Source organism: Peromyscus californicus, unplaced genomic scaffold, assembly GCF_007827085.1.
Source record: "Peromyscus californicus insignis strain IS unplaced genomic scaffold, ASM782708v3 Scaffold_4__1_contigs__length_199733344, whole genome shotgun sequence".
NCBI lineage: Eukaryota > Metazoa > Chordata > Mammalia > Rodentia > Cricetidae > Peromyscus > Peromyscus californicus.
In genome coordinates, this window is record NW_026294562.1 from 185,722,826 (window position 1) to 185,749,386 (window position 26,561).

At 45.2% G+C, this 26,561-nt stretch overlaps 2 protein-coding genes across 2 annotated transcripts in view; one reads left to right on the forward strand and one right to left on the reverse strand.

The window, feature by feature from the left end:
* Nucleotides 1-26,361, forward strand: part of LOC128124192 (leukocyte immunoglobulin-like receptor subfamily B member 3-like) — a 101,587-nt gene extending 75,226 nt beyond the window's left edge. The window contains exons 6-8 of the mRNA XM_052760385.1: nucleotides 24,709-25,014; nucleotides 25,720-26,043; nucleotides 26,270-26,361. Coding sequence (XP_052616345.1) covers nucleotides 24,709-25,014; nucleotides 25,720-26,043; nucleotides 26,270-26,361 — 722 coding nt within the window. The remainder of the gene's footprint in view (nucleotides 1-24,708; nucleotides 25,015-25,719; nucleotides 26,044-26,269) is intronic.
* LOC128094627 (leukocyte immunoglobulin-like receptor subfamily A member 6) lies at nucleotides 855-9,556 on the reverse strand. The gene is made up of 9 exons (XM_052713094.1): nucleotides 9,428-9,556; nucleotides 9,229-9,264; nucleotides 8,762-9,052; nucleotides 8,321-8,626; nucleotides 6,655-6,960; nucleotides 6,163-6,459; nucleotides 5,620-5,922; nucleotides 5,275-5,325; nucleotides 855-2,301 (listed from the first exon to the last, which is right to left on the reverse strand). The coding sequence occupies exons 1-9, from the start codon at nucleotides 9,459-9,461 to the stop codon at nucleotides 2,165-2,167; spliced, it is 1,761 nt and encodes a 586-aa protein (XP_052569054.1). The 5' UTR covers nucleotides 9,462-9,556; the 3' UTR covers nucleotides 855-2,164.
* Nucleotides 26,362-26,561: the final 200 nt, after the last annotated feature.

Genomic DNA, 26,561 nt, shown 5'->3' on the forward strand with positions numbered 1-26,561 from the left:
CCTGTAAACTAGTGTTGTGCACAGAGAAGAAAGGACCTTAGAGCGTCTGGGCTGGGTGGTGTCATGTAGCATGCCAATTCCTTGTATGTCTCCCATTGACCTCCAATGTAGTAACTATCAGAGTATCAATTTCTAGTTTTATTTTATTTTTTTTTTAGGCATCATGTTTCTGGACCAGGACATATCTCCTCCCTCCATGGGCCTTTCAAGATTCAGATAAAAGTCTGACAGGACCAGGTAACATTTTCTATGAGAACTGAGTGAGGTGGTATATTGATGGCGTGGACAAGTGTAGTCTCCTAAGACCTGCTCAGCTGGTAGTTCTGGTGGCACATTCTTTTAAACTCAACACTTCTGAGGCAGAGGAAGGTGGATAATCTGTAAGATTAAGAACAACCAGGTCTTCATAGTGAGTTCCAGGACAGCCAGGGCTCTGCAGAGTGACCTTGTGTTGAAAAAAACCAATAACACAACAAAACCCAAACAAAAGGATCTGCTTAGGTAGAGGGAGAAATTGAGTACAGGCTACCTAATTAACTGGACATTCAGGTCTAGAGAATGGAACTTGTAACCTAATCCATGCTGTAAAGACAGCATCACCTAATTGTAAATCAAGAAAAAGAAATTATAGGCTAAAACCTCCCATGAACACAGCTGCAAAATCTACAAAAATATTCCTGCAACCTGTAGAGACAGTCCTGAAGAGCAAGTAATCGGTGGCACCATATTCATGAGACTTTGCTAAGTATTCTATAATGTTAACAATGTGAAAAACATTTACTAAATGTGAGTTCTTCAGATGATATCCTGCTGTTAGCCATGAGAATGTATTTTAAAATGAAAAGAACACCTCCTGAAAAAGTAGAATTTATCCATTCATGTAAATCCCATCCAACATTGAACATATATGGTATTGATGATAGTAACAAGGTTAAAATTAAAAACATACATAATGGAGGCAGTTTTTGATGAAGAGTCAGTATTTGTCAGTGTCCCACAGCCATTCATCATGAACAGTCACAGGAAATTTGACACAGGGAACCTCCTGAGTCAGACTAATTAATGTACCAAAATACCAATGTTAGTATCATACTGAATGGTGAAAAAGCAGAAATTTTGCATTAAGTCTTGAAGAAATTAAGAGTCACCTCTCTTCACACATTTTCAGCTTTGTACTTGAAGACTTAGCTAATACAGAAACAGAAGTATAGGATGAGAGAGAGAGAGAGAGAAAGAGAGAGAGAGAGAGAGAGAGAGAGAGAGAGAGAGAGAAATAGCACTGTCATTGTTTGAACATAATGTGATTGTCTATGTAGAAATTATGAATTGTAGAATAAGTCTTTCTAGCAAGGTGAATCTGGGATGATTGATCTGCAAGCCAATTGCTTTTTCATATATGAGAAATAGACAGTGGAAAATGAAACGAAAAACACCAATTCCATTCAAAACTCACCACCCTCACACCTGTGATACTACTTTGCTGTTGTGAAGGTTTCTTTGATGGGGATGTTTGCAGTGGTTAGCAATTGCTATAAATCAGAAATTTGTGTTAAGAAAACACTTTCAATGTACTACCCACATTGTCTTGCCAGCTAGTCTTTGTTCTACCAGTGGGGTGACATTGGCTTTATATTTCAAGAGAAACTCCATGAAGAACATGTGTTGAAGTCTGAAAGAATGGAGGGTCACAAAGAGAGTTTTGAGACATCACAGGCAGAGTGACTTTGAATTCTGGGCTCTGACTTTACTTGTCTATTTTGTTATTGAGGCACATTCTTTATTTCTAGTTCAACAGAGAGAAGCTTCTGCCATAGAGAATGTGGCAATTTATTAAAAATGGAAAATTACACATGGAGGGGAATGTACAAAAATGAGGATGGAAGCCTGGCAGATGAGACAGGATATTCCCTCACTATATAGATCAATAAAGGAGTTGGTTTAGTCAGCAAACACCCACAGTAGGTGGAGGGATGTAAACTCATTTGCTGAGGAAGGATCTCATCATACCCAAGGTTACCTCTGCACCCAAAACACATTTGTTCCCTGGACATTCTCTCTCCAGTTCCTCAGTGTAAGAACTGGATTTTCTTACAGAATTCTTGGGATCATCAGATTTATTTCCAAGGCTCTGGAACCTTGAGAGATGTACTTCTTTCTTCTCTGATTACTTCTCAGTTGCATGGTGGGCCTGCCTTTGGCTGCTCCAAGCTCCAAAGACCAGAATCCCAAGGACTATGAGGATCATGGCAGCAAATCCCATCCTGATGAGATTCTCCACTGTGTGATCCTGGTTCTTTGAGGCTGTGATTGTGGACAAAGAAGTTACAGAGGATACTGACGGTCAAAATTTCCTCAAGATAACTACATGTTCCCAAGATAACTAAATGTCCACCCAGGTCCCCTGCCTCACTGTGACAAAACCTGGAGCCTCTGTTTCCAATGTTATGACTTTAAATTCTCTTTGTTCAACTGTGTTGGGTTTAGGCATGTTCTGGGATGGACTGAAAATCTCAACTGATTCTGAGAACAGAAGAAGAGAAATAGGATGTGTGCATGCTTAAGAGAGCTGGGTGTTTCTTCTGCATTCTACTTTCTCATTTATTGTAAATACCAATAATACTTATTCTAAAAGTTCACGAAGTCTGGGATAAATCTTTTCATTGTTATAGCTGTGTTCCCTCTCTTATTCTTTTTAAAAATACATTTACTTATTTGTTTGTTTGTTTATGTTACATCCCAGCTGCAGTTCCCATTCTCTTCCCAGTCACTCCTCCCTAATACCTCTGTTCCCACCCTTGAATCCACTGCTTCTGTTTTCTGTTTAGGAAAGGGCAGGTCTCCCATGAGTATCAACAACATATGGCACATAGTTAAGGTTAAGACTGAGCACCTCCCCATGTATTAAGGGGGGGCAAAGTGACCAATTATGAGGAGTAGGGTCCCCAAAGCCAGTAAAAGATTCAGAGACAGTCCCTATTACCACTAGGAGTTCTTATTAGATTCTTCAGGACCACTGTGAAAACACACCTGAAAACAGTAAATTCAGAGTAGAAAAAAATTGACAAGACATTCCAGGCACTGACCCCTGAGTCATGACAGTGAGCAGCCACAAGGTGATTCTGAATGTGGTATCTCTGTTTAGCTCAGAAGAGGTTGTGTGGACAACATTCTCAGTTTGGGATGATTTCCTAAATGATTTTTTCTCTGAGTGTTTGTTCTCTTGTCCCACTTAGACTTCCCATCTCTCCTGTGATCTGAGACTTTCCCTGATCTGTTCTGAGTACCCAGGGACCACCTAGGGCTGGCCAAGGAGAAAAAAAACTTACAGTCTCTCAGAAATGAGATATGGTTTATGCTAAGATTGAGAACCTGTCTTGTTCATAAACTTTCCCAGTTGTTACTCCCCACATCAGACCAAGAAATTTCTCTATGTCCAGTTCAGGTAGGAGCACATCCTACTGATGTAGATTGTCCTACATCTCTTTCCTTTCATATATCATGTGGGAAATGCCGGATAAAGGTGTGGGGCAGAGTCATTCAGAGTGTTCTCCAGTCCTGGCTCTCAAAATAAGATGTGAAGTGTGTGTGTGTGTGTGTGTGTGTGTGTGTGTGTGTGTGTGTGTGTGTGTGAAGAAGGAAAGAGTATATTATTGCACATCTCTGGGCTTTCACCTAATGTTTTCCCCAAAGGCATGGCTAACCCACACTAAGTATAGATTCCCAAGACTGACATAGCTAACCCTTACTTTTGTCCTCTTTACAAATAATAGTTATTGAGACAAACAGAACAGGTATAGTGTGAGTAGAGAGAGGTTCAGCTCTTCCATCACTTTAGGAGACTCAAGAATCAATGGTGGATTGATGAGTACACCAAGGGCAGGCAGAGGACATTCTTAGCTGTCACTCTTCAAAAGTAGGCTGAACCCATAGAGTCTCAGTTCCTCAATTTCACCCTGAAGAGAAACGTTGCAGACTCCACAAAGGTTTTGACTGAGAATGCTGGATTTTATTTTGCTTAATTTGATCATTGTTATGTTCAGTGAGCTTTTAGAATATTTAGAACATATTTGGTAGTGTTGAGCTACAGATGTGGATCTGTTTTGAACAGAAGGAAAATATAGCAGGATCTGTACTTACTCCACCAAGGCTATCTCCTCCCATAGATAAACTGTGAGTCATAGAAACACTGAGAGCAAGGGTCTGAGAATACTGGTAAGTGGAGGGTGATGAGCAAAGGTTATTGATGGGGACTGGTTTCTGCCTAATATCTTATATCTGTCTGTGGCCTCCCCAAGATGCTCTTTTAGACTATCTCAAACACTTCTAAATTCCATAAACAGGGACTGTTATGAGCATTCCTAGAAATATCCATGTTGGCCTCCACCATCATGAGGGTGAATATCCATCTGACTGACACTCTGCAGGATTTGGAACTCAATCCTAGCCAATAACTGTTGTAAATGTGTAACCTGATGTGCCCTTTATCTCAGAAAGATCTGTATCCCCTCACCTTGGACCATGAGCTCCACATGGCCACTGGCACATGACAACAGGTACAGAGATGAGTTGATTTGTTCATAGCACCTGTAGGTGCCCCTGATAGTGTAGGTGATAGAACTCATGGAGAATCCTAGAACCAACCCCCATGATCTAGAGGGAGGGGTCCTGAATGCCCTGGCGTGGCCCTGTGCCTCACCCTTGCACATGTTACCACAGCTGTGGGGCAGCCCCACTGCATAATCAGGTCCTGGAGGATTCTTCTTGCAAAAGAAGCCAAGGCCAGAACTGAAAGTAACTTAAGGGTGTGGGCCTCAAACTTCCATTTATAAACAGAGGAGCAGCTTTCTGGAAACAGAAGGATTTGTCCAGTTCTGCATCTGTAGAAACAACTGTATTAAAGATCATAACTAACTACTGTCCATCAGGGCCCCACATTCCAATAGCGTCTTTACATAGCCTCCTTGGTTTGACTCCATGCAGCTGAGATGTTTGTTCTCAGTTCCTTTAGTGGCAGGATAGGGAAGTGAGTGTCTGGGTTTTGTGTTCTTCACGTCACCCACCTGGCACATCCTCCAGGCTGAGCCTAAAGGTCTCTGGATGCTACCTTCTGTAGCACAAACCAATCCCTGGGTTTCTGAACTCTCCATTGGGATCTCTGTTCACTCCCACATGCACAAGCTGAAGCGACAGAGAAGTGAGAACTTTTCTGGGCTAACAGCCAGAGGCTCCATGAGTATGCAGCATACTCCCTGCACTGAAGTGCCTGATACTCACCATCTGTTGGCATGGGCCTTGAGGGTGACAGGCTGGAGGCTCCAATGGATCCTAGGGGAAAAAACAAGAGAAGGGTAGGAGGTAAAAACCCAGGGAACTGCCTCTGCTAACTTTTCAATATCTGCCATGAAACTTCCCCGTGATCCTCATGCTGTCTACCCCAAACCTAGATTTCCATAAAAGGTGGAGTGGACATTGCTTGAGAGACCCCTGCTGGCCCCCACTTCTGTGGCAGGGAAAGCGCCTTCTGACTAACCTTCCTCTTGTTCCCTTACTCCCACCCAAGTCAAGGGGTCTACTAGGGTTTGAATTGTAAGCCATCCTGAGAGTTCAGTGTCACCTCACCTGAGACCATGAGCTCCACAGGGGCACTGCCATATGACAGCAGGTAGGGAGATGAACCTTGAGATCCATAGCACCTGTAGGTGCCTGAGAGGTCAGAGGTCACAGCACTCAAGGAGAATTCTGCCTGGAACTCCCAGATTTGAAACATTGATTTTAGTCGCTGTGGTTGTTGGGCTGCTCCCTCCTTGGACAGAATGAAAGTGTCCACCGGGTATGTTGACTGACACAGCAGGGTCACGTTGTCTCCAGAGTGTACTGTGGAGTCAGGCTTCACTGAGACGAAAGGACTGACAGGAAAATGTCCTAAAGAGAAGAGAGATTATGAGAGGCTGCCTTCAATGTTCTGAGCTGATAACTCATCCGGGTCTGCCCTGAGAACCTGGGACTCTGTCTCTTTGCTCTGCCTGAGCCCCACTCCTGCTTGTCTATGTATCTGATCCTGCCTAAGATCCCTGTCCCTCATCCCAGCCATCCCCTCCTTAACTCCCCCATGAGAACCCATGCACAGGTTAGGTACCTGAGGGAATCTATTTATCCCCTCACCAGTGATCAGGATGTCCAGGGGGTCACTGGAGGCTGACCACTCAGAAGAGAGGTTGTGTGCACCATAGCATCTATATTGGCCTCCAGTAGAGCTGCTCACAGGGCCCAGTGTGAAACTGGCCATGGAGAGGCCAGCCTCAGTCCACTGGCCATCATGCTGGGTGAGGTCATCTCCCCCCAACTTGAACAGGGCAAATCTGTCATAGTTGATGTCAGAGCAACACTGCAGGGTGAGGCTCTTTCCAGGGTCCAGGATATGGCCTTGGTGAGTCAGCAAGGAGGGCTTCCTGGACAGACCTAGAGGGAAGGTGACAGGCTAGTGATTGAAGAGCTGGTTTTTACCAAACACTTATCCCGCCCATCCTGCCCTGCACATGTCACTGCTTCTCCCCAGGAGTGGGGCTCTGGCTCAGTCACCAGGCTCTTCCTCTCCCTCTCTCTACCTGCAACTACCCAGTGGGACAGGATTGGTCATTGGTGGAGCTGGCTCACCTGAGATGTGTATTTTCAGGGGCTCACTGGGTATTGACCACAACTGTGAAGTTTGGTTGTAGTAACCATAACATCTGAATGTCCCTCTGTGGTCTGGTGTTACATGATCTATAGAGAACAAAGCTTGGTACTGCATAATACTGTGTATAAACTGTGAGTTCAGAGAGCTGAGGAATTTCTGATCTTCCTTGGTGAGAACGAATTTATCATATCCCTCCTTTGAGACACACTGTAGGGTCATGTTCCCTCCTAAGGTCACCACAGGGCTGGGTAGGGCTGTCAGGCTGGGTTTGTTGTAGTAGATTCCTAGGAGAGAAGAAAGCAGCTTGTTACATGGCTCACACAGCCACAATGCTTTCCAGGGCTAGGCTGTGGGAGGGGAATATTCTTGAGAGCAGAACCTGGGGCTGAGACCCTAACTGTCCCCTCATCTGTCACCACCAGTTCCAGGGTGTCACTGCGCTCTGATCAGCCAGCTGAGCTGTAACAGTAACAGTGATATTGTCCCACATGTTGCTGTGTCACAGAAGGGATGGAGAACTTGGCCTTGTTCCCAGGCTTCTCTGCGGACTGTGTGCCTAAGTGTTTTTGGTTCCCTCTTTATGCAGAACATATATTTCTGCATCCAGGGTCCCCTGACACCAGATGGTCATGGGACTTCCTGAGGTGACCACAGAGCCTGGCTCAGCCTTGATGGTGGGTTTGTGGAGGGTCCCTGCAAGGAAGTGGGAGAGAAGTTGTGTCTGTCTGAAAGTGGTACAGAGAAAGTCACAATTGTGGATGGCACTTTTTTCTTTATAATTTATTCTTCTCTCATACAATACATCCTGACAGCAGCCTCCCTATATCCCCTCTCCCTGGAATCCACTGCTCCTTTTTTTCCCCTTTAGAAAAGAGAAGGCCTCCCAGTGATATTAACTGAATCTGATATAACAGCATGCAACAAGACTAGTCAAACCCTCATATTAAGGCTGGACAAGGCGACCCAGTTAGAGGAAAAAAGATCCCACATGCCAGCAAAAGAGTCAGAGGCATCCCCATTCCTATTGTTATGAGTCTAACTAAAACAACAAGCTAGCCAGGCAGCGGCAGTGCACGCCTTTAATCTCAGCACTCAGGAGGCAGATGCAGGCAGATCACTGTGAGTCCAATGCCAGCTTGGTCTACAGAGTGAGTTCCAGGACAGACAGGGCTACACAAACTATTTAAAAACAAAAACAAAAATCCAAGGTAAACAACTACAACATATGTGCAGAGGGCCTAGGGCAGACCCATGCAGACGCTGTGGCTGCTGTTTCAGTCTCTGTGAGCCCTCATGATCCCTGCTTAGTAGATTCTGTGGCCCATGTTCTCCTGATGTCCCTGAGTGCTCTGGCTCCTGCACCCCTTCCTCCCTCTCTTCTGTGGGGTTCCCCTAGCTGTTGTGGATGGCACATGAGCTGATCCAGAGTAACAGAAGGCCCCATAAGGATTCATCTCTGTCCTGGACCTCCTGGACTTTGCAGTCAATCTCTGTCTTGAATTCTGCATCTTGTGTCCCTCTCTCTCCCATGCTCTGGGTCATGGGCTCAGGAGCCCTGGCCCCTCACACACACCACACACCAAGGCCTCTCTGAGTACCTGTATCATTTCCATTTCATTCTATGGAAAGGCTGGGGTTACAAACCTGAGACCAGGAGCTCCAGGGGGTCACTAGGTTCTGACCACACCTGTGGTCTGTACTTGTTAAAGCTGTAGCATCTGAATGTCCACCTTTGGCTGGAGGTCACAGGGCCCACAGAGAACAGGGCCTGGAACTGTCCAGTATAGAGGTTATACTGTGAGTCCAGTGTCCAGGAGAGCTTCTGAGGTCCTTCCTTAGTTAGAACAAAACTGTGATATGACTGCCCTGAGCCACACTGGAGGGTGACATTCCCTCCTTCAGTCACCACAGGGCTGGGCTGGGCTGACAGGCTGGGTTTACTGTAGACTCCTAGGAGAAAAGGAGGAATCAGTTAAATGTATCATGCCTCCTTATCCTCTATGGCTGTGAGGTGGAGGTAACCCTGTTAACAGACCCACCTCTTGACAGTCAAGCCTGAGGCTGGGTCCCTATGTGTCCTCTCACCTGTCACCACCAGCTCCAGGGAGTCACTGAACTCTGACCACCATCCATCGTAGATCTGATATTGACAGTGATATCGTCCTGCATGGTTGTGGTCTATTTTTGAGATTGAGAATTCAGCCTTGTCCTTAGGCTTTTGTTGTGGAAAGTCTGTGCGCCTTATTCTTTGGTTTCCCTCTTTATAGAGTCTGTATGCTTTGCCTCCTGTGGTCCCCTCACAGAAGAAGGTTACTGTAGTCTGCTTGTAGACTACAGAGTCTGGCTGTACTGTGAGGACAGGCTTAGGGAGGGCCCCTGCAAGGAAAATAGCAGCTGGTACCCAGGACCGCCATCAGATTGCAGCTCCCAACCCCAACCCTCCAGCCATGCCCAACACAAAAAACATGTGTTGTTCTCCATCCTCACTGCCCAGGCATGGCTGCAGAAATGATGAGAAGTGAAGGTCAGGACAGCTGCAGACACTCACTCACCTGCCAGCACTGGGGTCCCCAGGCCCAGAGTCAGTCCTGGAAGAGAGTTCCCAGTGAGAGGTTTGTCCCTGAAGCTTGAGCAGGTCCTCCCCTCTGCAGAACCTTCTAAGACCCTGGATTTTCCTGATGGGCCAGTGCTGGGCTGTGGGGCAGCATCAATCCTAGACCACAGTATCCCCTCCCCATCTCCACATCTCACCCAGACAGAGCAGGGCTGTGACGGTGAAGGTCATGGCATCTCCTCCTGGAGGCTGCAACTGTGCTCATGGGCAGAGCTCCAGAGACTGCCTGGAGGGACAGGAGACACAGGGTGTGGTCTCTGGAGGCTGGACACTCCCTATGACATGGTTGTAGTTCAGCAGCCCCACAGGAAGAGGAAGTGCCCTCCTCAGGCACCAGGCTCTGATTTCTCCAAGGCTGTGTCTAGGTCAGGTAGTAGACTCTGCAATCAATTCTTTGTCTGTTTTATCTGTCCTCATCTCTGTCAGTACCAAGTGGAACCGACAAATTAGCAGACATGAATATTACACATAAGAAACACAAATTTACATATGGGTTTGCTTTATTCCTTTCACATTTTTTATGTGAAATACTTCTTTGTATTCAAAATATTTGCAGGTTTCTGTGAAGGGTCTCATTGTGTACATCTGCACAGAATAAAATTTATAATCTTCTTTCTCATAGCCTTAGGTGCTGGATTACAAATGTGCACCTCTATTTCTGGTTGGTTGTTCAATTTTTTAAATCTTTTTTTTTCTTTTTTTTTAATTAAGAAAATTTTTTTCATCATTTTACACACTGATCAAAGATCCCCCTCTTCCCTCCTCCCGTGCCCCCAGCCTTCCCCTCCCAATCCACCCCCCACTCCCACCTACAAGAAGGCAAGGCCTCCCATGGGGAGGAGGCACATTCATTAGGGGCAAGCCCAAGCCCTTCCCCCTGCCTCAAGGCTACATGAGGTGTCCCATCATAGGTAATGGGCTCCACAAAGTCCGCTCATACTCCAGAGATGGATTCTGATCCTACTGCCAGGGGACCCCCCCAAGCAAATCAAGCTACACAACTGTCTCGCAATGCAGAAGGCCTAATCCAGTCCCATGTAGGCTCCACAGCCAACTTTGATCCAACTTTCATAAGTTCCCACTTGTTTGATTTGGTCGTCTCTGCAGGTTTCCCCATCATGATCCTGATGCCCTTGCCAGAGAATCTGTCTTCTCTCTCTTTGACTGGACTCCTGGAGTTCTGCCTGGTGTTTGGTTGTGGATCTCTGCATCTGCTTCCATCAGTCATTGGAGAAAAGTTCTGTAATGACAGTTAAGGTATTCATCGGTCTGATCTCTGGGGCAAGACAGTTCAGTTCAGGCACCCCCTCCACTATTGCTAGTAGCCCAGGCTGGGGTCATCCTTGGGGCTTCCTGGCAGCTTCCCTAGCACCGGGTTTCTCTCTGTCCCTGTGATGTCTCTCTCTATCATGGTATCTCTTTAATTGCATTCCCCCTCCCTCCCTGTTCCAGCTCAACCATCCCATTCCCTTATGTTCTCATCCCCTATCCCCTACCCTCCATTGCCCATTCCTCATTCCCAGTTTACTCATGGAGATCTTATCTATGTTCCCTTCCTAAGGCAGTTCATGTGTCCCTCTTTGGGCCTTCCCTGTTAGTTAGCTTCTCTGGAGTTGTGGGTTGTTGCCTGATTACCTTTGGTTTATATCTAGTATCCACTTATGAGTGAGTACATACCATGTTTGTCCTTCTGAGGGTTACCTCACACAGGGTGGTATTTTCTAGCTCCATCCATTTGCCTGCAAATTTCATGATGTCATTGTTTTTCTCTGCTGAGTAGTACTGTTTTTGTATATGTACCACATTTTCTTAATCCACTCTTCAGTTGAGGAGCATCTAGGTTGTTTCCAGGTTCTGGCTATTATGAATAATGCTGCTGTGAACATAGCTGCACATGTGTCCTTGTGGTATGGTTGAGTATTCCTTGGGTATATGCAAAGGATAACCAGACGACAACACACAACTCTAGAGAAGCTAGCTAACAAGAAAGACCCAAAGAGTGATGCATGGATCACCCTGGGAAGGGGAAATAGATGAGATCTCCATAAGTAAACTGGGGAGGAGGGGTGGGCAATGGAGGGTGGGGATGAGAACATAAGGGAATGGGATGGTCCAGCTGGAACAGGGATGAAGTGTGAAAACCATGAAAGAGATACTGTGATAGAGGGATAGAGAGACATGGGGATAGAGAGAATGCCGGTGCTAGTGAAGCTGCCAGGAAGCCCTAAGGATGACCCCAGCTTGGACTACTAGCAATAGTGGAGAGGGTGCCTGAACTGAACTGGCTTGCCCCAGAGATCAGATCAGTGAACACCCTGACTGTCATCACAGAGTTTTTCTCCAGTGACTGATAGAAGCAGATGCAGAGATCCACAGCCAAACACCAGGCCAAGCTCCAGGAGTCCAGTCAAAGAGAGAGAAGACAGATTCTATGATCAAGTGCATCAGCATCATGATGGGGAAACATGCAGGGACAACCAAACCAAACTAGAGGGAACCCGTGAAAGTTGGATCAATGGCTGTGGAGCCTGCATGGTACTGGGCTGGGCCCTCTGTATGGCAAGACAGTTGTGTAGCTTGATCTGCTTGGGGGGCCCCCTGGCGGTAGGATCAGAATCCATCTCTAGTGCATGAGAAGGCTTTTTGGAACCCACTACCTATGATGGGACAGCTCTTGCAGCCTTGAGGCAGGAGAGGGGCTTGGACTTGCCTCTACTGGATGTGCCTCCCCCTGGGAGACCTTGTCTTCTTGTGGGGAGGAGTGGGGGGGTGGGTTGGGAAAGAGAGGCTGGGGCGGTGGATGGAGGGAAGAGGGGGATCTTTGATCAGTGTGTAAAATGAATGGAAAAATTTTCTTAATAAAAACATAAACTTGTATTTGTTTTTTGAAATATTCATATATGCCTGCTACCACCTTTTTCTGAGCGTAATGATGACAGATGAAGGAGACATTGGTGGGGTTGTGAAAATATTATCTGCTGATGGCCATGTCAAAGAAGCAGCAGGTGGCAATTGCCTTCAGCGGATCAGCCCAGCAGCATGCAAGGCACTGATGGGTGAATCTTGGATAGACAGGGCCCCGAGGGCTTCAATCCTACATGTCTCTTGCTACTACTATGCCTTTATATGTTTACCACTGCCATTTTCCCCTGGTACCCAGCATGGTGTGAATGGGTGTGAGGAGATCCCCACTGCCTTTACTGCAGTATGATCATCTCTTGGAAATACCTCATTCTACTAGGCATTTTCACCTGTGGATTATTATGAGGATAATTTTCTCCTAAGCTGCACTGTTTAATTGGAGCAATGATTTTATATAATAATAGTATTAGTTTAAATTGGATTTTGATGATTGAGGGTCTTTAATAAGTATAGAAAGAGATTATGATAGAGGTTAGCTTAGTGGGAAAACCGGTATAGGTAAAAGCAGGATATGGTGTGCCCCCACCCCTGATAAAGAAGGGGCTACTGAGGATGGAAAAAAAGAACAAGGAAATGTCATATAGCTAGTTTCTTTTGAGGAGGCATATAGACTGTGAATTAGGTTAATGATTAAGAAAAACAACTGAGTCCCAGAAGCCCAGCTACCTCAAGTTCTTTTCATCTTAATGTTGAGAGATGTGTTCACAGGTTTTGGTGTGCAACGTAGCTAAAACAAAGCTTTAAACAATGACTTAAGGTTCGGTTTAGATGTTTGTGTTAATGTCTTTGAGGTTTAAAAAAAAACTTGGAAAACAATTTAAAGCCACACTTTTAATAGCTGAGCAAGGGACTCGCTGAGGTTAAGAAACATGTACAATGACAGCCTGGCTATGCTGGCTGACACAACTTTCTTGCTAAGGTGGAATGATGATTAATTCCTTGTACCCATTCCTGCCCTTAACTTCATGATATAAAAATCTATTGATGAACGGATATGCACCCTGAAGATTTAAAGTAGAGATGACTGATCCTTTTTCATATATAAAAGTTTAGATTTGTGATTCTTCTTATAAGATTACCTTTTGGGATAAGTAATAATATGATTGCTCCTTTCTTTGTAACAGCAAAACGCAGCCTGCCCGTAAAAGAACTGGCTGAGAAAAGTGCCTTGCTTGCTTACACTTTGTTAATCTATTAAAAAAAATTGTTTGGACATAAATATATGTGGGTTCTTGGGAATAATTTGGTTTTCACTTGTAATACATAAAATTTTTAATCATGTAAGGGATATAGAAAACATGTTGGTTTTTACTTGTATTCCTTGTAATCATTCACTTGTAAAATAGTATGTAACCACACTGTAATTTTTATACTGCTTGAAAGATTTTGCTGGGGTATATAATCTGTAAGGGAAAAAAATAAAGTTAGAAGGAAGACAACAAGGTAGAAGAACAGAACAAAAAAGGAATAGAGTAGAGCAAGTAACAGTAAAAATAATGAAATGAAGAACTAAGCTTTGGTCCTCAGGAAAGTTCTCATGTGTCTGTTTTTCTTTCCAGTAGTTCATGTGCTCTACATCTCCTCTTCAATTTCTCTGATCTGCTGAAGGCTTGCCATTCATCAGCACCCTGGGTAAGATCCTGACATTTTGGAGATGCGTGTGTGTGTGTGTGTGTGTGTGTGTGTGTGTGTGTGTGTGTGTGTGTGTGTGTGTGTGTGTGTTCCCTTTTCACCAGCCCCACAGTTAAGTTTTGACCCCCTAGCTGGCTCCAGAGAATTAAGTTTTAGTCCCTCAGATAGAGAAGTCAAGTTGAGTGATTAGTTTGCTTACTCATTTTGCTCCTCCTCAAACTCTGAGCAGCTGCTGGAGGCTGGTCCTCATGACAGTGGTAGTTGTCTATGTAAAAATTAACTGCAGAGAGTGTACCACCCTAGCCTAGCCACAAAATTGGAGAAGTCACAGCTGGGTACATGAGTTCCCCTTTCTGTGGGTTTCCTGAAGAATAGACTCAAAAGGCCAAACCCTATGTTTCCTGTCCCTCCAGCCAGGCTCTCTAGCTCTGCCCAAAAGCACAGTTCCAGCCTCTGGAAGGAGATGACAGACTTTAACCTTCACAGTCCTGCTAGGTCCAGGTGAGATGTGAAGAGTGGTGGAGGAATCTGTGATCAAGAAATAAACTTGCCCCACAGCCAAACACTGGCCCATAAGGAAACACAAGGGTCTCAGGAGTTTTTTCAGAGGGGAGGACCTGCTCAAGCTTTAGGGACAAACCTCTCACAGGGAACTCTTTTTCATGACGACTCTGGGCCTCAGGACCCTGGTGCTGGCAGATGAGTCTGTCTGAAGTTGTCTTCACCTGCTATTCTTATCACACCCAGGAGCCATGCCTAGGTAGTGAGGATGGAAAACAAATGCGTGATGATCCTGGGGGAGGTCATGGGATTCAGACCTGCAATTAGAAGATGGATGTCCTTGGACTTAGCTGCTCATTTCCTTTCAGGAAACCCCCTTAAGCCTATCCTCAGAGAAGAGCCAGACTCTGTGGTCTCCAAGTGGACTAAGGTGACAAGGGCATCAGGAGTCAAAGAGTATCACATCTACAGAAAAAGAAGCCCATATCCAAGGTGCAAACAGATTCCACTCAAGCCTCGGGAAAAAGGCTGAATTCCCCATCTCCAGTGTTGACCAGAACTATTCAGGGTGATAAAAATGTCTGGATCATCAGAGTGCAGTGAGCCCCTGGGACAGGTGGTGACATGTGAGGAGACTGTCAGTGTCTCAGTCCCAGACTCTGCTCTTGACAGTATTCCTTTCCCATAGCCTGGAGATCATTGTGCTGTGTGAGTCAATGCAACAGGCTGTCATCCCCTCCTATGAATCTACTACTCCAAAAAACACAGCCTATTAGCCCTGCCCAGCCACGCGATACGCTCAGGAGGGAAAATGACTCTTCAGGGAAGGGATATGAAAAGTTGATTCTCACCAAGAAAGGTCAGTAGTTGTTCAGCTCCCTGGACTCACATTATATACATAGTATTTGACAATACCAAGCCATATTCTCTATGGGTCCTGTGGTAGAAGAACACAGAGAGGGGCATTCAAATGTTATGGTTACTAGAAGGATAACCCATAATTGTGATCAGTATCCTCTGAGCCCTTGGAAATGCACATCTCAAATGAGTCAGCTCCATCATTGACATAAAATTGTTTGAGACCCTCAGCCCTTTGTCACAGTCCTGCCCCTCTGCAAAGTTAAAGTTAGAGAGTGAAGAAAGTAAGAGCCTGATTTTTGTTCCCTAAGCTGGGAGCAGTAGTGACATGTTCAGGTCAGGATGGGGGAAATAGGTGTTTAATAAAAACAAGCTCCTCAATCCTTAGCTTGTCACATTTCCTCTAGGCCTGTCCAACAAGCCCTCCCTGCTGACTCACCAAGGCCATATCCTAGACCTTGTAAAGAACCTCACCTTGCAGTGTTGCCCTGACATCAGCTAGGACAGATGTGCTCTGTGCAAGGTGGGGAGAGCTGACTTCATCCAACACAGTGGCCATGAGGCCATGACTGGCCTCTCAGTGACCAATTTTACTCTGGGCTCCGTGAACAGCTCTGCTGGAGACCAATACAAATGCTATGCTGCATACACCCTCTTCTCTGAATGGTCCACCTGCAGTGCCCCCCTTGACATCCTGATCACAGGTGAGGAACACAGCAAATTCAATCAGGTAACTAGACTCTGCATAGGCCCTCAGGGAAGAGTCAAGGAGGTGATAGCTGGGATGAGGAACAAGGATTCTAGGCAGTAACAGATACAGAGACAGAAGGATAGGAGAGGGGCTCAGTCAGAAAAAAGAGACAGAATCCCAAGCACTCTGACCAGACCTTGGTGAAGTTTAGAACAATAATGGGAGCTCTTCATTCATCCTTCTATTCCTTAGGGCAGCAACTCTGTTACACCTTCTCTCACAATGCAGATGAGCTCCATGGTACACCCCAGAGACTGTGACACTGATGCATCAATATACAGAGTGGACACTTTCATTCTGTCCAAGGAGGAATCAGCACTTCCAAGCCTGCAACTAAGATCAAAGTTCCTAGATTACCAGCTCTAGGCAGAATTTTCCATGAGTGCTGTGACCTCTGCTCTTGGGGATACCTGCAGGTGCTAGAGTTTTGAAGACTCATACCCTTACCTCTTGTCAAATGCCAGAACCTTCTAAAGCTCATGGTTTCTTCATGTGAGATGAGTCAGATCTTTCTGAACCAAAGATGTTATTCATCATCCTCCATTCATGACAGTTACTGGCTAGACTAGGGTGAGAGATGTCTCTGAAAGTCAGTTAGATGGATATTCACCCTCATGGTGGAGGCCAATAGGAATCTATCAATGAATGCTCCCAACACTCCCTGCTAATAGAATCTAGAAGGTTCTAAGTACTCTTCAGAAGCAACTTGGGGTGGCCACAGGCAGATATAGGACACTGAGCAGAAACAAGCACCCAGTGCCAGCTCTTCTTGTCACCCTCATCTTTCCAGGGTTCAAAGGATCCCTGCCAGACCATCACTATCAGTATAGCTCTTGTCTACAGTGGCTCAGCAGAAGAAATAGATATGCTGTAACAGTTGCGAAACCTGCTAGCCTCTCCACCTCAAAACAGACACACCAGACCATACCCATTCTCTATGATCCAAAACCATATCTCAGCCTCATCAGACAGAATCCGCCATGAGAACCTGGAGATAACATGGCCAAATTAGGCAAAAATATCCAGTAGTGCCAATCAAAACCGATATAGCTCAGTGAAGTCTGCAGCCCTGCCCTTCAGTGTGACAAAGAGGAGCTAAGATTGTATTTAATCTTGTCTTGGTAGGTGACAGCTAGAAATGTCCTCTTTTTGCCCTTGGTTTGTCCATCTCAACCAAACTGGTATAGGATTAAGAACTCCATGGGTCCTCCCCCCCCCCGACTTGGCTTACCCTTGAGGCTTTTGGGGGTGGTGGATGACTGACATGTACCACCCTCTCACTACAGTATAGCCTGACCTATTTGTCTTAACAACTATTATTTGTAAATATGAATAAAGTAGATAGTTCAGTCTTGAAATCTACACTTAATGTGAGATAGCCATACTAATGGGGGAATCTATCCACGTGAAAGTGCAAATGCTTATTACCTTGCTGCTTCCTGTGGACACACACACACACACACACACACACACACACACACACACACACGCACATACACGCACACACACGAGGGGGGGCAGAGATAGAGAGAAACAGAGAGAAAGAGAGATTGAGCTTTTGTCACTAAAATAACTCTTCCTCTCACACTTGTTTTCCAAGGACAATAAGATACTAGAAAATACTACTGCAGCCTCTGCATATTAAATGAACAGAGAAGTGTGCTTATATCTACCCACTATATATATTCATGAGCTCAGTTCTATATTACAGGACACTGGAAACCCACATAGATAAAATTGATGATCACATTGTTTGGGTTCAGATTACTACTAGAGATTCCCCACATTTTCCTACCAGTATATTCCTTATGCTATCATCCCTCCCTAACAGTGGTTTCTCTAGAACAGCAACAAGGTCAAATATTCCCTTTCCCAAACATTTCCCTTTATTTAGAGAGGAAAATACAGATGATACTCATTGCACAAGAGTGCGATGGAACCATAGCATCCTGTGAGGGTTTCACTTTTCAGAACAGCTGATAGTCCCTCTTGACAAGTAAGTAATTTTTTAATATTAATTTTTTCTCATTTAGTTTACATATCAACCAGTTTCCCCTCCCTCTCCTCCTCCCATTGTTTCCTCCTGCCTCCCATCTACACCCTTTCCCACTCCTCCTCCATCTCCATTCAGAAAAGAGGAGGCCTCCCATGGGAATCAACAAAACATGGCAGGGCAAGTAGAGGCAGGACCAAGCTCCTCCCCTTGCATCAGGATTGGATGAGGCAATCCAGCATGGAGAATAGGTTTCCAAAAGCCAGCTCAAGCACCAGGAACAAGTCCTGATATCACTGATAGAAACCCCACAAACAGACTAAGCTACACAATGTCACACATATGCAGAGGGTATAGGTCAGTCCCATGTCGGCTCCCTAGCTGTTGGTCCAGAGTCCATGAGCTCCCAGGAGCTCAGGCCCATTGTCTCTGTGGATTCCCTTATCATGACCTTGACCCCCTGACCCCTGGCTCATACAGTTCATCATCCCTTTCTTCAGCAGGACTTTGGAAGCTTGGTCCAGTACTTGGCTGTGGATCTCTGCATCAACTTCCTTCAGTTACTGGATGAAGGCTCTCTGTTGACAATTAGAGTAGTCACCATTCTAATTACAGTAGATGGCCAGGTCAGGCACCCTCTCCACTGTTGCTAGGAGTCTTAGCTGGGGTCATTCTTGTGGATTTTTGAGTTTCCCTGGTACCAGGTTTCTTCCTAACCCCAAATTGCACCCCCATCAAGACAGCTCTTTCATTACTTTCCCCCTCCATCCCACCCCCAGCCCACTTCCCATACCAAACTAGCCCAACTGATCCCTCATGTTCCCATCTCCCATCCCCCTCATGGCTCCCATTTTCAGTTTACTCAGGAAATCTGTTCCATTTCCCTTTCCCAAGGAAATCCATGCATCCCTCTTTCAGGCCTCCTTGCTACCTGGCCTCTCTGGGACTGTGGATTGTATGGTTATCCTATACACTTCTAATATCTAGTTATGAGTGAGTACATACCATGTTTATCTTTCTGGGTCTGGGTTACCTCACTCAGAATGATTTTTTTCTAGTTCCAGCCATTTGTCTGCAAATTTCATGTTGCCATTGTTTTTTGTTAATCACTGAGTAATACTCCATTTACCACTGAGTAAATTAAATTTACCATATTTTCCATATCCATTCTTCAGTTGAGGGGCATCTAGGCTTTCTCCAGTTTCTGGATATTACGAATAATGCTGCTATGAACACAGTTGAGCAGGTGTTCTTATGGTATGGTTGAGCATACTTTGGGTATATGCCCAAGATTGATATAGCTGAGTCTTGAGGTAGATTGATTGCCAATTTTATGAGAAACTGCTATATTGATTTCCAATAGCTGTACAAGTTTGCACTCCCACCAGCAGTGGAGGAGTGTACCCCTTACTCCATATCCTTTCCAACATTAGCTGTCATTAGTGTTTATGATCTTAGCCATTCTGACTGGTGTAAAATGGTATCTCAGAGTTGTTTTGATTTGCACTTCCCTGATGACTAATGATGTTGAACAATTCTTTAAGTGTATTTCAGCCATTTGAGAGTCTTCTGTTGAAAATTCTGTTTAAATCTGTATCCCATTTTTAAAATTGAATTATTTGGTATTTTGATGTCTAGTTTCTTGAGTTCTTTATATATTTTGGAGATCAGCCCTCTATGAGATATGAGGTTGGTGAAGATTTTTTCCATTCTATAGACTGCCATTTTGTCCCATTAACAGTGCCCTTTGCCTTACAGAAGATTTTCAGCTCCATGAGGTCCCATTTATTAGTTGTTGATTTTAGTGTCTGTGCTACTGGTGTTCTATTCAGGAAGTTGTCTCCTGTGCCAATGTATTCAAGGCTATTTCCTACTTTCCCTTCTATCAGGTTCAGTGTAACTAGATTTATGCTGAAGTCTTTGGACTTGAGTTTTGTGCAGGGTGATAGCTATGGGTCTATTTGCATTCTTCTACATGCCAACATCTAGTTATGCCAGTACCACTTGTTGAAGATGCTTCCTTTTTTCCATTGTATACATTTGGCTTCTTTGTCAAAAAATCGTTTGTCCATAGGTGTGTGGATTTATGTCTGGGTCTTTGATTCAGTTCCATTGATCTACTTGTCTGTTTTTATGCAAATACCATGCTGTTTTTTAGCTCTGTAGAAGAGCTTGAGAACAGGGAGGTGACACCTCCAGAAATTCCTTTATTGTATGATGCAAGCCGCAAAAACATACAAAGTAGGATTTCAGCTGATTATGACAAAGCTAATACCTGGAAGAAGCCAAGGGCCTTCCAGAGGTCAAGCTGAGGCTCAAGGAGCCTTGGTAATATTTGGCTTTTGATTTTCAGCCATTTCCTACTAAGTTTCTTGTGTGCTATTGTAGCTTTTCCAGCATTGATTGGGCACCATTTTCCCTCTACTAAAGGAATATTTAGATAATCTGTGGGCTGACAGCTATGAACAGCCAGAACCCCAGTTCAAGCCTCCCTGTAATTATCGTCATTGGCAGCATCCGACCAGGACCATCCCCAGACGGAGGAAAGTACCTTATCAGAGATACCTCTGTATTCTCTAAGAACAGACTCAATTGTCCAGACTACCTGCTTGAGAAAGCCTAGTGGATGTGCCAATTAAGCTTGACTTCCTCCTTTCCCAAATCTTACCTCTAGTTCCAGATCCCTCTTTAACTATTATCAGAGGCATCTAGCTGTACACAGGTTGCCTAGCGACTGAGCACACCTTCCCCCACCCTGCAGAAAAACGGCAGATAGCTTGGACAGATAGGAGCCACAGGAAAAAAGGAGACAGTTTTATTTTCTCCCATTGACCTACCAACTTATAGATTCTTAACATTTTCTACCAATCATGTTTAAGATTATAGTTGAGCATATAAGATCCCTCTTCTTAGATATTACCCAAATTTAGCCTTTAGTTAATTCATTTCCCCACTAGTCACTTCCCTTTTGGGTTGCAAATGATAATTAACAATTACTGCCCCTCTATGTGATTCTTATCACCCCTCTGTTTGACCCTGGAAGCCTGGTGGTCACTGCCTGAGGAAAATTCTTATCTACCTTTATGACCCTGCAGAATTCAAGCCAGGTGACCTTGCTCAACCAGGGGATTGCTATTGCTTGGGTTTATAACTGGACTCCTGAGAGACTTGGGGGAATGGAGAGATGGAGAACAGAGAGGTATAAGGGAGATTTTGACCAGAGAGAATGTGTGGACAAGATGGAAGATGAGGAAGAGTCAGATGGGGAAGTACTAGCAATCTTACCAAAAGCAGTCTACAGATTCAGGTCTGTCTGCTTCATATATTCTTTTTTGTTTTGTTTTTTGTTTTTTTGTTTTTTGAGACAGGGTTTCTCTGTGTAGCTTTGCACCTTTCCTGGAACTCACTTGGTAGCCCAGGCTGGCCTCGAACTCACAGAGATCCACCTGCCTCTGCCTCCCGAGTGCTGGGATTAAAGGTGTGCACCACCACCGCCTGGCTTTGCCTCACACACGCTTACAGAAGAGAACTCAGTGACATACAGTCACATTCCATCTGTGGCTCTTCCCAGAACAGGGATGTCAGCAACACCTTCAGGTGTTGAAATAATTGTTTCGGGTTTTAGATTTCCTCACCTGTGCCAGAAGCTGCTGGGATGTAGCTGTAAGTTTTCTCTGGTCCCAAGGTCCTCCAGTCTCACCTGGCTCCACAGTCCCACAGCCACTTAGAAAATAATCACTCAGAGGCTTAATATTATTTACAAACTGTATGGCCTATGGCAGGCCTCTTGATAGCTAGCTCTTATATCTTAAATTAACCCATTTCTATTAATCGGGTATTATCACAGGAGTTGATGATAAGGGTTAGCGTTAGGGTCAGGTTCACGGAGGAAGAGAGTGTGAGCAGCAGGGTGATAGGGGTAGGCAAATGCAAGGAAACAGAAACACAAGTCCTCAGATTCAGGCCCTGATGAGACTGAGCTGAGAACAAGATCGGAAGTTCCTCAGCAACCCTTCTTCCCTCTAGAACACCTTTCTGTAAAGTCTTCCCTGTCAGCGCAGCCAGGCCCAAAGATCTCCTTTAACACGGCCCTTCTCAGTCAGTCATGGAGCTAGATTTAGTGCAAAATCCTGCACTAAGTATTAGCAGGTAACACACCTTAGGATGTGAGAAGATTGAACGACAAGATCAACATGGGTTTATTTTTAAAAAATCAAGGTTGGTTTAAGAATGTAAAACATCAAACTCTCTGTCAACTTTTCAATGAATATGACATTATAAAGATTTATTCAGGACTGAAGAGATGGCTTGGTGGTTAAGAATACTTATTATTCTTGCAGAAGACTGGAAATTGAGTCCTAGCACTTATATTGTGGTTCATTTCCACAAGTAACCCTCGTCCCAAGGAATTCAATGTACTCTTCTGAACACCACAGGCACCAGGCATCCATGTGGTACTCATACATACATGCAGAAAAAAACACTCATACGTACATTAAATAAATCTAAAATTAAATCTTTAAGATATAAACACCCACATAAAAGCACGCAAAGCAGACACTCAGGGAGAGACAGATACAGAGACATGGTAATACAGACCCTTCTGGCCACATTAACATTGGACAGAACATCAATAAGGAAACAGCAGACATAAGCAATACTGCAGACCAAATGCACTAAAACTTCCAACCCACGATGCCTCCACAGTACTCTCCAGGACAGGTCACTAAAGCTCATATAGCAGGTCTCTGCATTAGAAAGATGTGTACATATAATGATTCAGCTCAAACACCAAAGGCAGCAGGAAGGAATCCTTCTCTTCCACCTCCCAAGAGAAAGCTCGTGGTGTCTTTTCACAACAGTAGAACAGTGACTAAGACAAAGGGAAACTGTAGTGTTTGCAGAGATATAAAAAGAGTCACATCATCGAACAAAGTAAAATGACAGTTTCATACCTAACTGAGAATCTGAGAGGCTAAAAGGGTTGATGACTCACTCTGCTCATATGTCGCTCCTTCCCTGGGGTCTTTCACACAAGGCTTCTCAGTATCTACATTCACCCTATCCCCTCTGCTTCACACGTCTAGCCAGTTTGTCTGACTTTCACCATTCATCATCCTCGTCACGTGGACATGCACTCCCCTCTTCTCCATTACTCTAGTGCTTCTCTTTAACGACAACAACTTCGTAGTCAGCTCTGACGTTAAAGCTTTCTGCCTGAGATTGCACTTGACAGGAAAAACCAATGTAAAGACTACAATCTGAATATTTCTCCGTGGGACTCTGGGGTCAGGACAGCTCACCTATTTCGGGAAAGAAGCTGACCCCTCACTCTCCCTTCATGGAGACATGCATGTGAGCCTTCCCTTTAGCCCCAGTAAACAGAACCATCTTGTCTACTGACTCGCACAATAGATGGTGATGAAGACAATGAGCTTGGAATCGGGGCTGGGGATGGACATGCCTGCACCCGATCTGCTTTGATGCCTTGTCTATAACTGTTAGAACATTTGAAGGATGTACTAATACGACCGTGCGTCTTACTCAAGAAGAAGCACTGTGTGCTTGCTAACTCTGCAACATTGTAATGATGTATTAAGGACATATGCAAATTTCACCTTTGGGGAGATACTTAAGGGAGACATCAGGTTTGTTTGCCATTACGCCTGTCTGTCCCTGAGTAGGATGAAGGCAGAGAAGGCAAACACTAATGGGGTTGTGGAAACATCCATGTAAGCACCGAGTCAACTCTCCACTGCACAGGGCATATAAGAGGCTGGTGCCTGAGAAAGGCAGTTCCCCTTCCTGTGGGTTCGAAGTACAACCATGTAATGAGGACTGCCTTGCCTCTGAAGACCACACCCTGTTTCCTGTTCCTTCAAACAGGCTCTGTAGCTCTGCCCCTAATTTTGCACTCCTACAGCCTCTGGGAAGAGATACCATGACCTTCTTCTTCACAACACTGCTCTGTTTGGGTGAGATGGGGCAGGGATCTGCTGTCTAGAAATGACCCTGATCCACAGACAAGCATCAGAAAACCCCAGGGTCTCAAAAGGCTCTGCTAAGGGGAGGAAGGGCTCTAGCTTCAGGGACAAACCTCTCACACTGAGTTCTCTTCCAGAACTGACTGTGGGCCTCAGGAATGCAGTGCTGGCACGTGAGTATCCGAAGCTTTCCTCTGCTGCCCTTCTCTTCATACCCAGCCATGCCTGGAAAGTAAGGATGGAAAACAATGTCTATGTGCTCATCGCGATTTTGGCTGCAGTGTTGTGGGGTTGAGACTTGGAATCTGAGGAAGGATGCCCTGGGTACCAAATGCTTATTTACTTGCAGTGACCCTCCCTAAACCTATCCTGAGAGCTCAAACAGCCTCTGTAGTCCCCAAATGGAGTAAGGCGATGATCTTCTGTGAGGTGTACACAGAAGCCAAAAAGCATGATATCTACAAAGGTAGATGCCCAAAACCAATGTGCGAACAGATTGTACTGGAGATTGTGCTGGTAACAAGGCTGAATTCTTCATCTCAAAAATTGAGCAGCACCATACAGGGTGATATTGCTGTCACTATCAGATACTGTGTTGGAGTGTCAGAGGACAGTGACCCACTAGAGCTGCTGCTGACAAGCAAGAGGACACACAGGGTTCCCAGCCTCATTTTTGACTGTCAAGAAGTAGGTTCGCTCTCAGGATTTCCCCTCCCCTCGCAGCCCTTGAGGATATAATATCTGAGAACACATACCTTATTCCTTCTTCTCTCTCAGGAGCCTTCAGTAAACCCAGACTGTCAGCACAACCAAGTCCTGTGTTGGCCCCAGGTGGCAATGTCACCCTCCAGTGTGTCTCAAAGCAGCAATATGACAGGTTTATTCTGATTAAGGAAGGACCACAGAAGCTCTCCTGGATCATGGACTCGCAGTATAACCAATCTTCTGGGCAGTTTGAAGCCCTGTTTTCTGTGGGCTTTTTGACTCCCAACCAGCTTTGGACATTCCGATGCTACAGCAATTACAGGAACAAACCACAGGTGTGGTCAGAATCTAGTGAGCCCCTGGAACTGTCTTTCTCAGGTGAGGTACCCCTGCCTGTCCCTAAAATGATGGTAAACTTGGTATAGGTGCACATGGAGGACTGGGTGTGTGGTGTGTGTGATAAGCCAGGTCTCTTTAGGCTATTGATAAAGAGTCCGGGAGACAGTGGGACCCAAGACACAGAATCCAAAGCAGACAGTGAGAGAGAGAGATGCAGGAGGTCCAGGACAGAAGTGAGTCTACAGTAGGTTGTCTGCTATTCTGGATCACCTTAAGTGTGATCTACTCTGTATCACTTTCAAACACATCCACTTCCTTAGCTGCTACCTTTTTCAGGGCCTCTCAATAGATCTTCCATCAAGGCTGAGCCAGGCTCTGTGATCACCTCAGGAAATCCCATGACCATCTGGTGTCAGGGGAACCTGGATGCAGAAATACATGCTCTGCATTAAGTGGGAAGCCACAAGACCTGGGGCACACAAACCACAGAGTAGCTTGGGAAGACGTCCAAATTCCCATCCCTTCTGTGATACAGAAACATGCTTAGAAATGTCACAGATACAGTTTCACCTCAACAGGCTGGTCAGACCACAGTGACATCCTAGAAATAGCTGTGACAAGTGAGGGGCAATCAAGGTCTCAGCCCCAGGCTCTGCTCTCAGGAGTATTCCCCTCTCACAGCCTAGCCCTGGAGAACACTGTGGCTATGTGACCCATGGAACAGGCTGCCTCCTTCTGTCCTAGGAATCTACTACAATAAACCTAGCCTGTCAGTCCTGCCCAGCCCTGTGGTGACCTCAGGAGGGAACATGACTCTCAAGTGTGTCTCCCAGGAGGAATATGACAAGTTCATTCTCACCAAGGAAGGTCAGAAGTTCCTCAGCTCCATGAACTCACAGTATATACACAGTATTAGGCAGTACCAAGCCTTTTTCTCTATAGATCATGTGACTCCAGACCACACAGGAACATTCAGATGTTATGGTTACTACAAGAGTACCCCACGTTTGTGGTCTGTACCCAGTGATCCCCTGGAAATACACATCTCAGGTGAGTCAGCACCATCACTGAATAATCTCTTTTTGAGGCAATAAGACCCATGCCACTGCTCTGCCCTTTTGGGGAGTGCCCTGTAGAGAGTAACTAATGGGAGAGCATGTTTTTTTTAGCCAGAGCCCCACAGCTAAATAAAAGCCATAAGATGTGCAGGGCAACATGGCATGGGATACATGTTTGGTAAAATCCAGTTGCACAATTCCTGGCCCATCATTTTCCCATTGGGGCTGACTCCAAATCCTTCCCCATCAAGGCCATATCCTGGGACCTGGGAAAACCCTGACCCTACAGTTTTGCTCTGGTGTCAACTATGAAAGATTTGATCTGTAAAAAACAGGTGAACTAACCTCGGTCAACACTGTGGCCAGCAGACACAGGTTGTTTCCCTTTGGCTGACTTCACCCTTGACTTTTTGAGCCACTCCCCTGGGAGCCAATGAGAGGTTATGGGGCATACAGCCTCTCTGCTGAGCAGTCAGTCTATTGAGCTCCTGGATATCATGATCACAGATGAGAGTCTGAGCAGATTCA

Bases quoted from the DNA above. Each gene is read 5' to 3' on its own strand.
- LOC128094627 (XM_052713094.1), bottom strand. From the start codon at position 9,461: ATGACCTTCACCGTCACAGCCCTGCTCTGTCTGG. The intron at 9,265-9,427 runs GTGAGATGTGGA...ACTCTCTTCCAG, and splicing joins CACAGCCCTGCTCTGTCTGG to GACTGACTCTGGGCCTGGGG. The intron at 9,053-9,228 runs GTGAGTGAGTGT...TTTTCCTTGCAG, and splicing joins GGGGACCCCAGTGCTGGCAG to GGGCCCTCCCTAAGCCTGTC.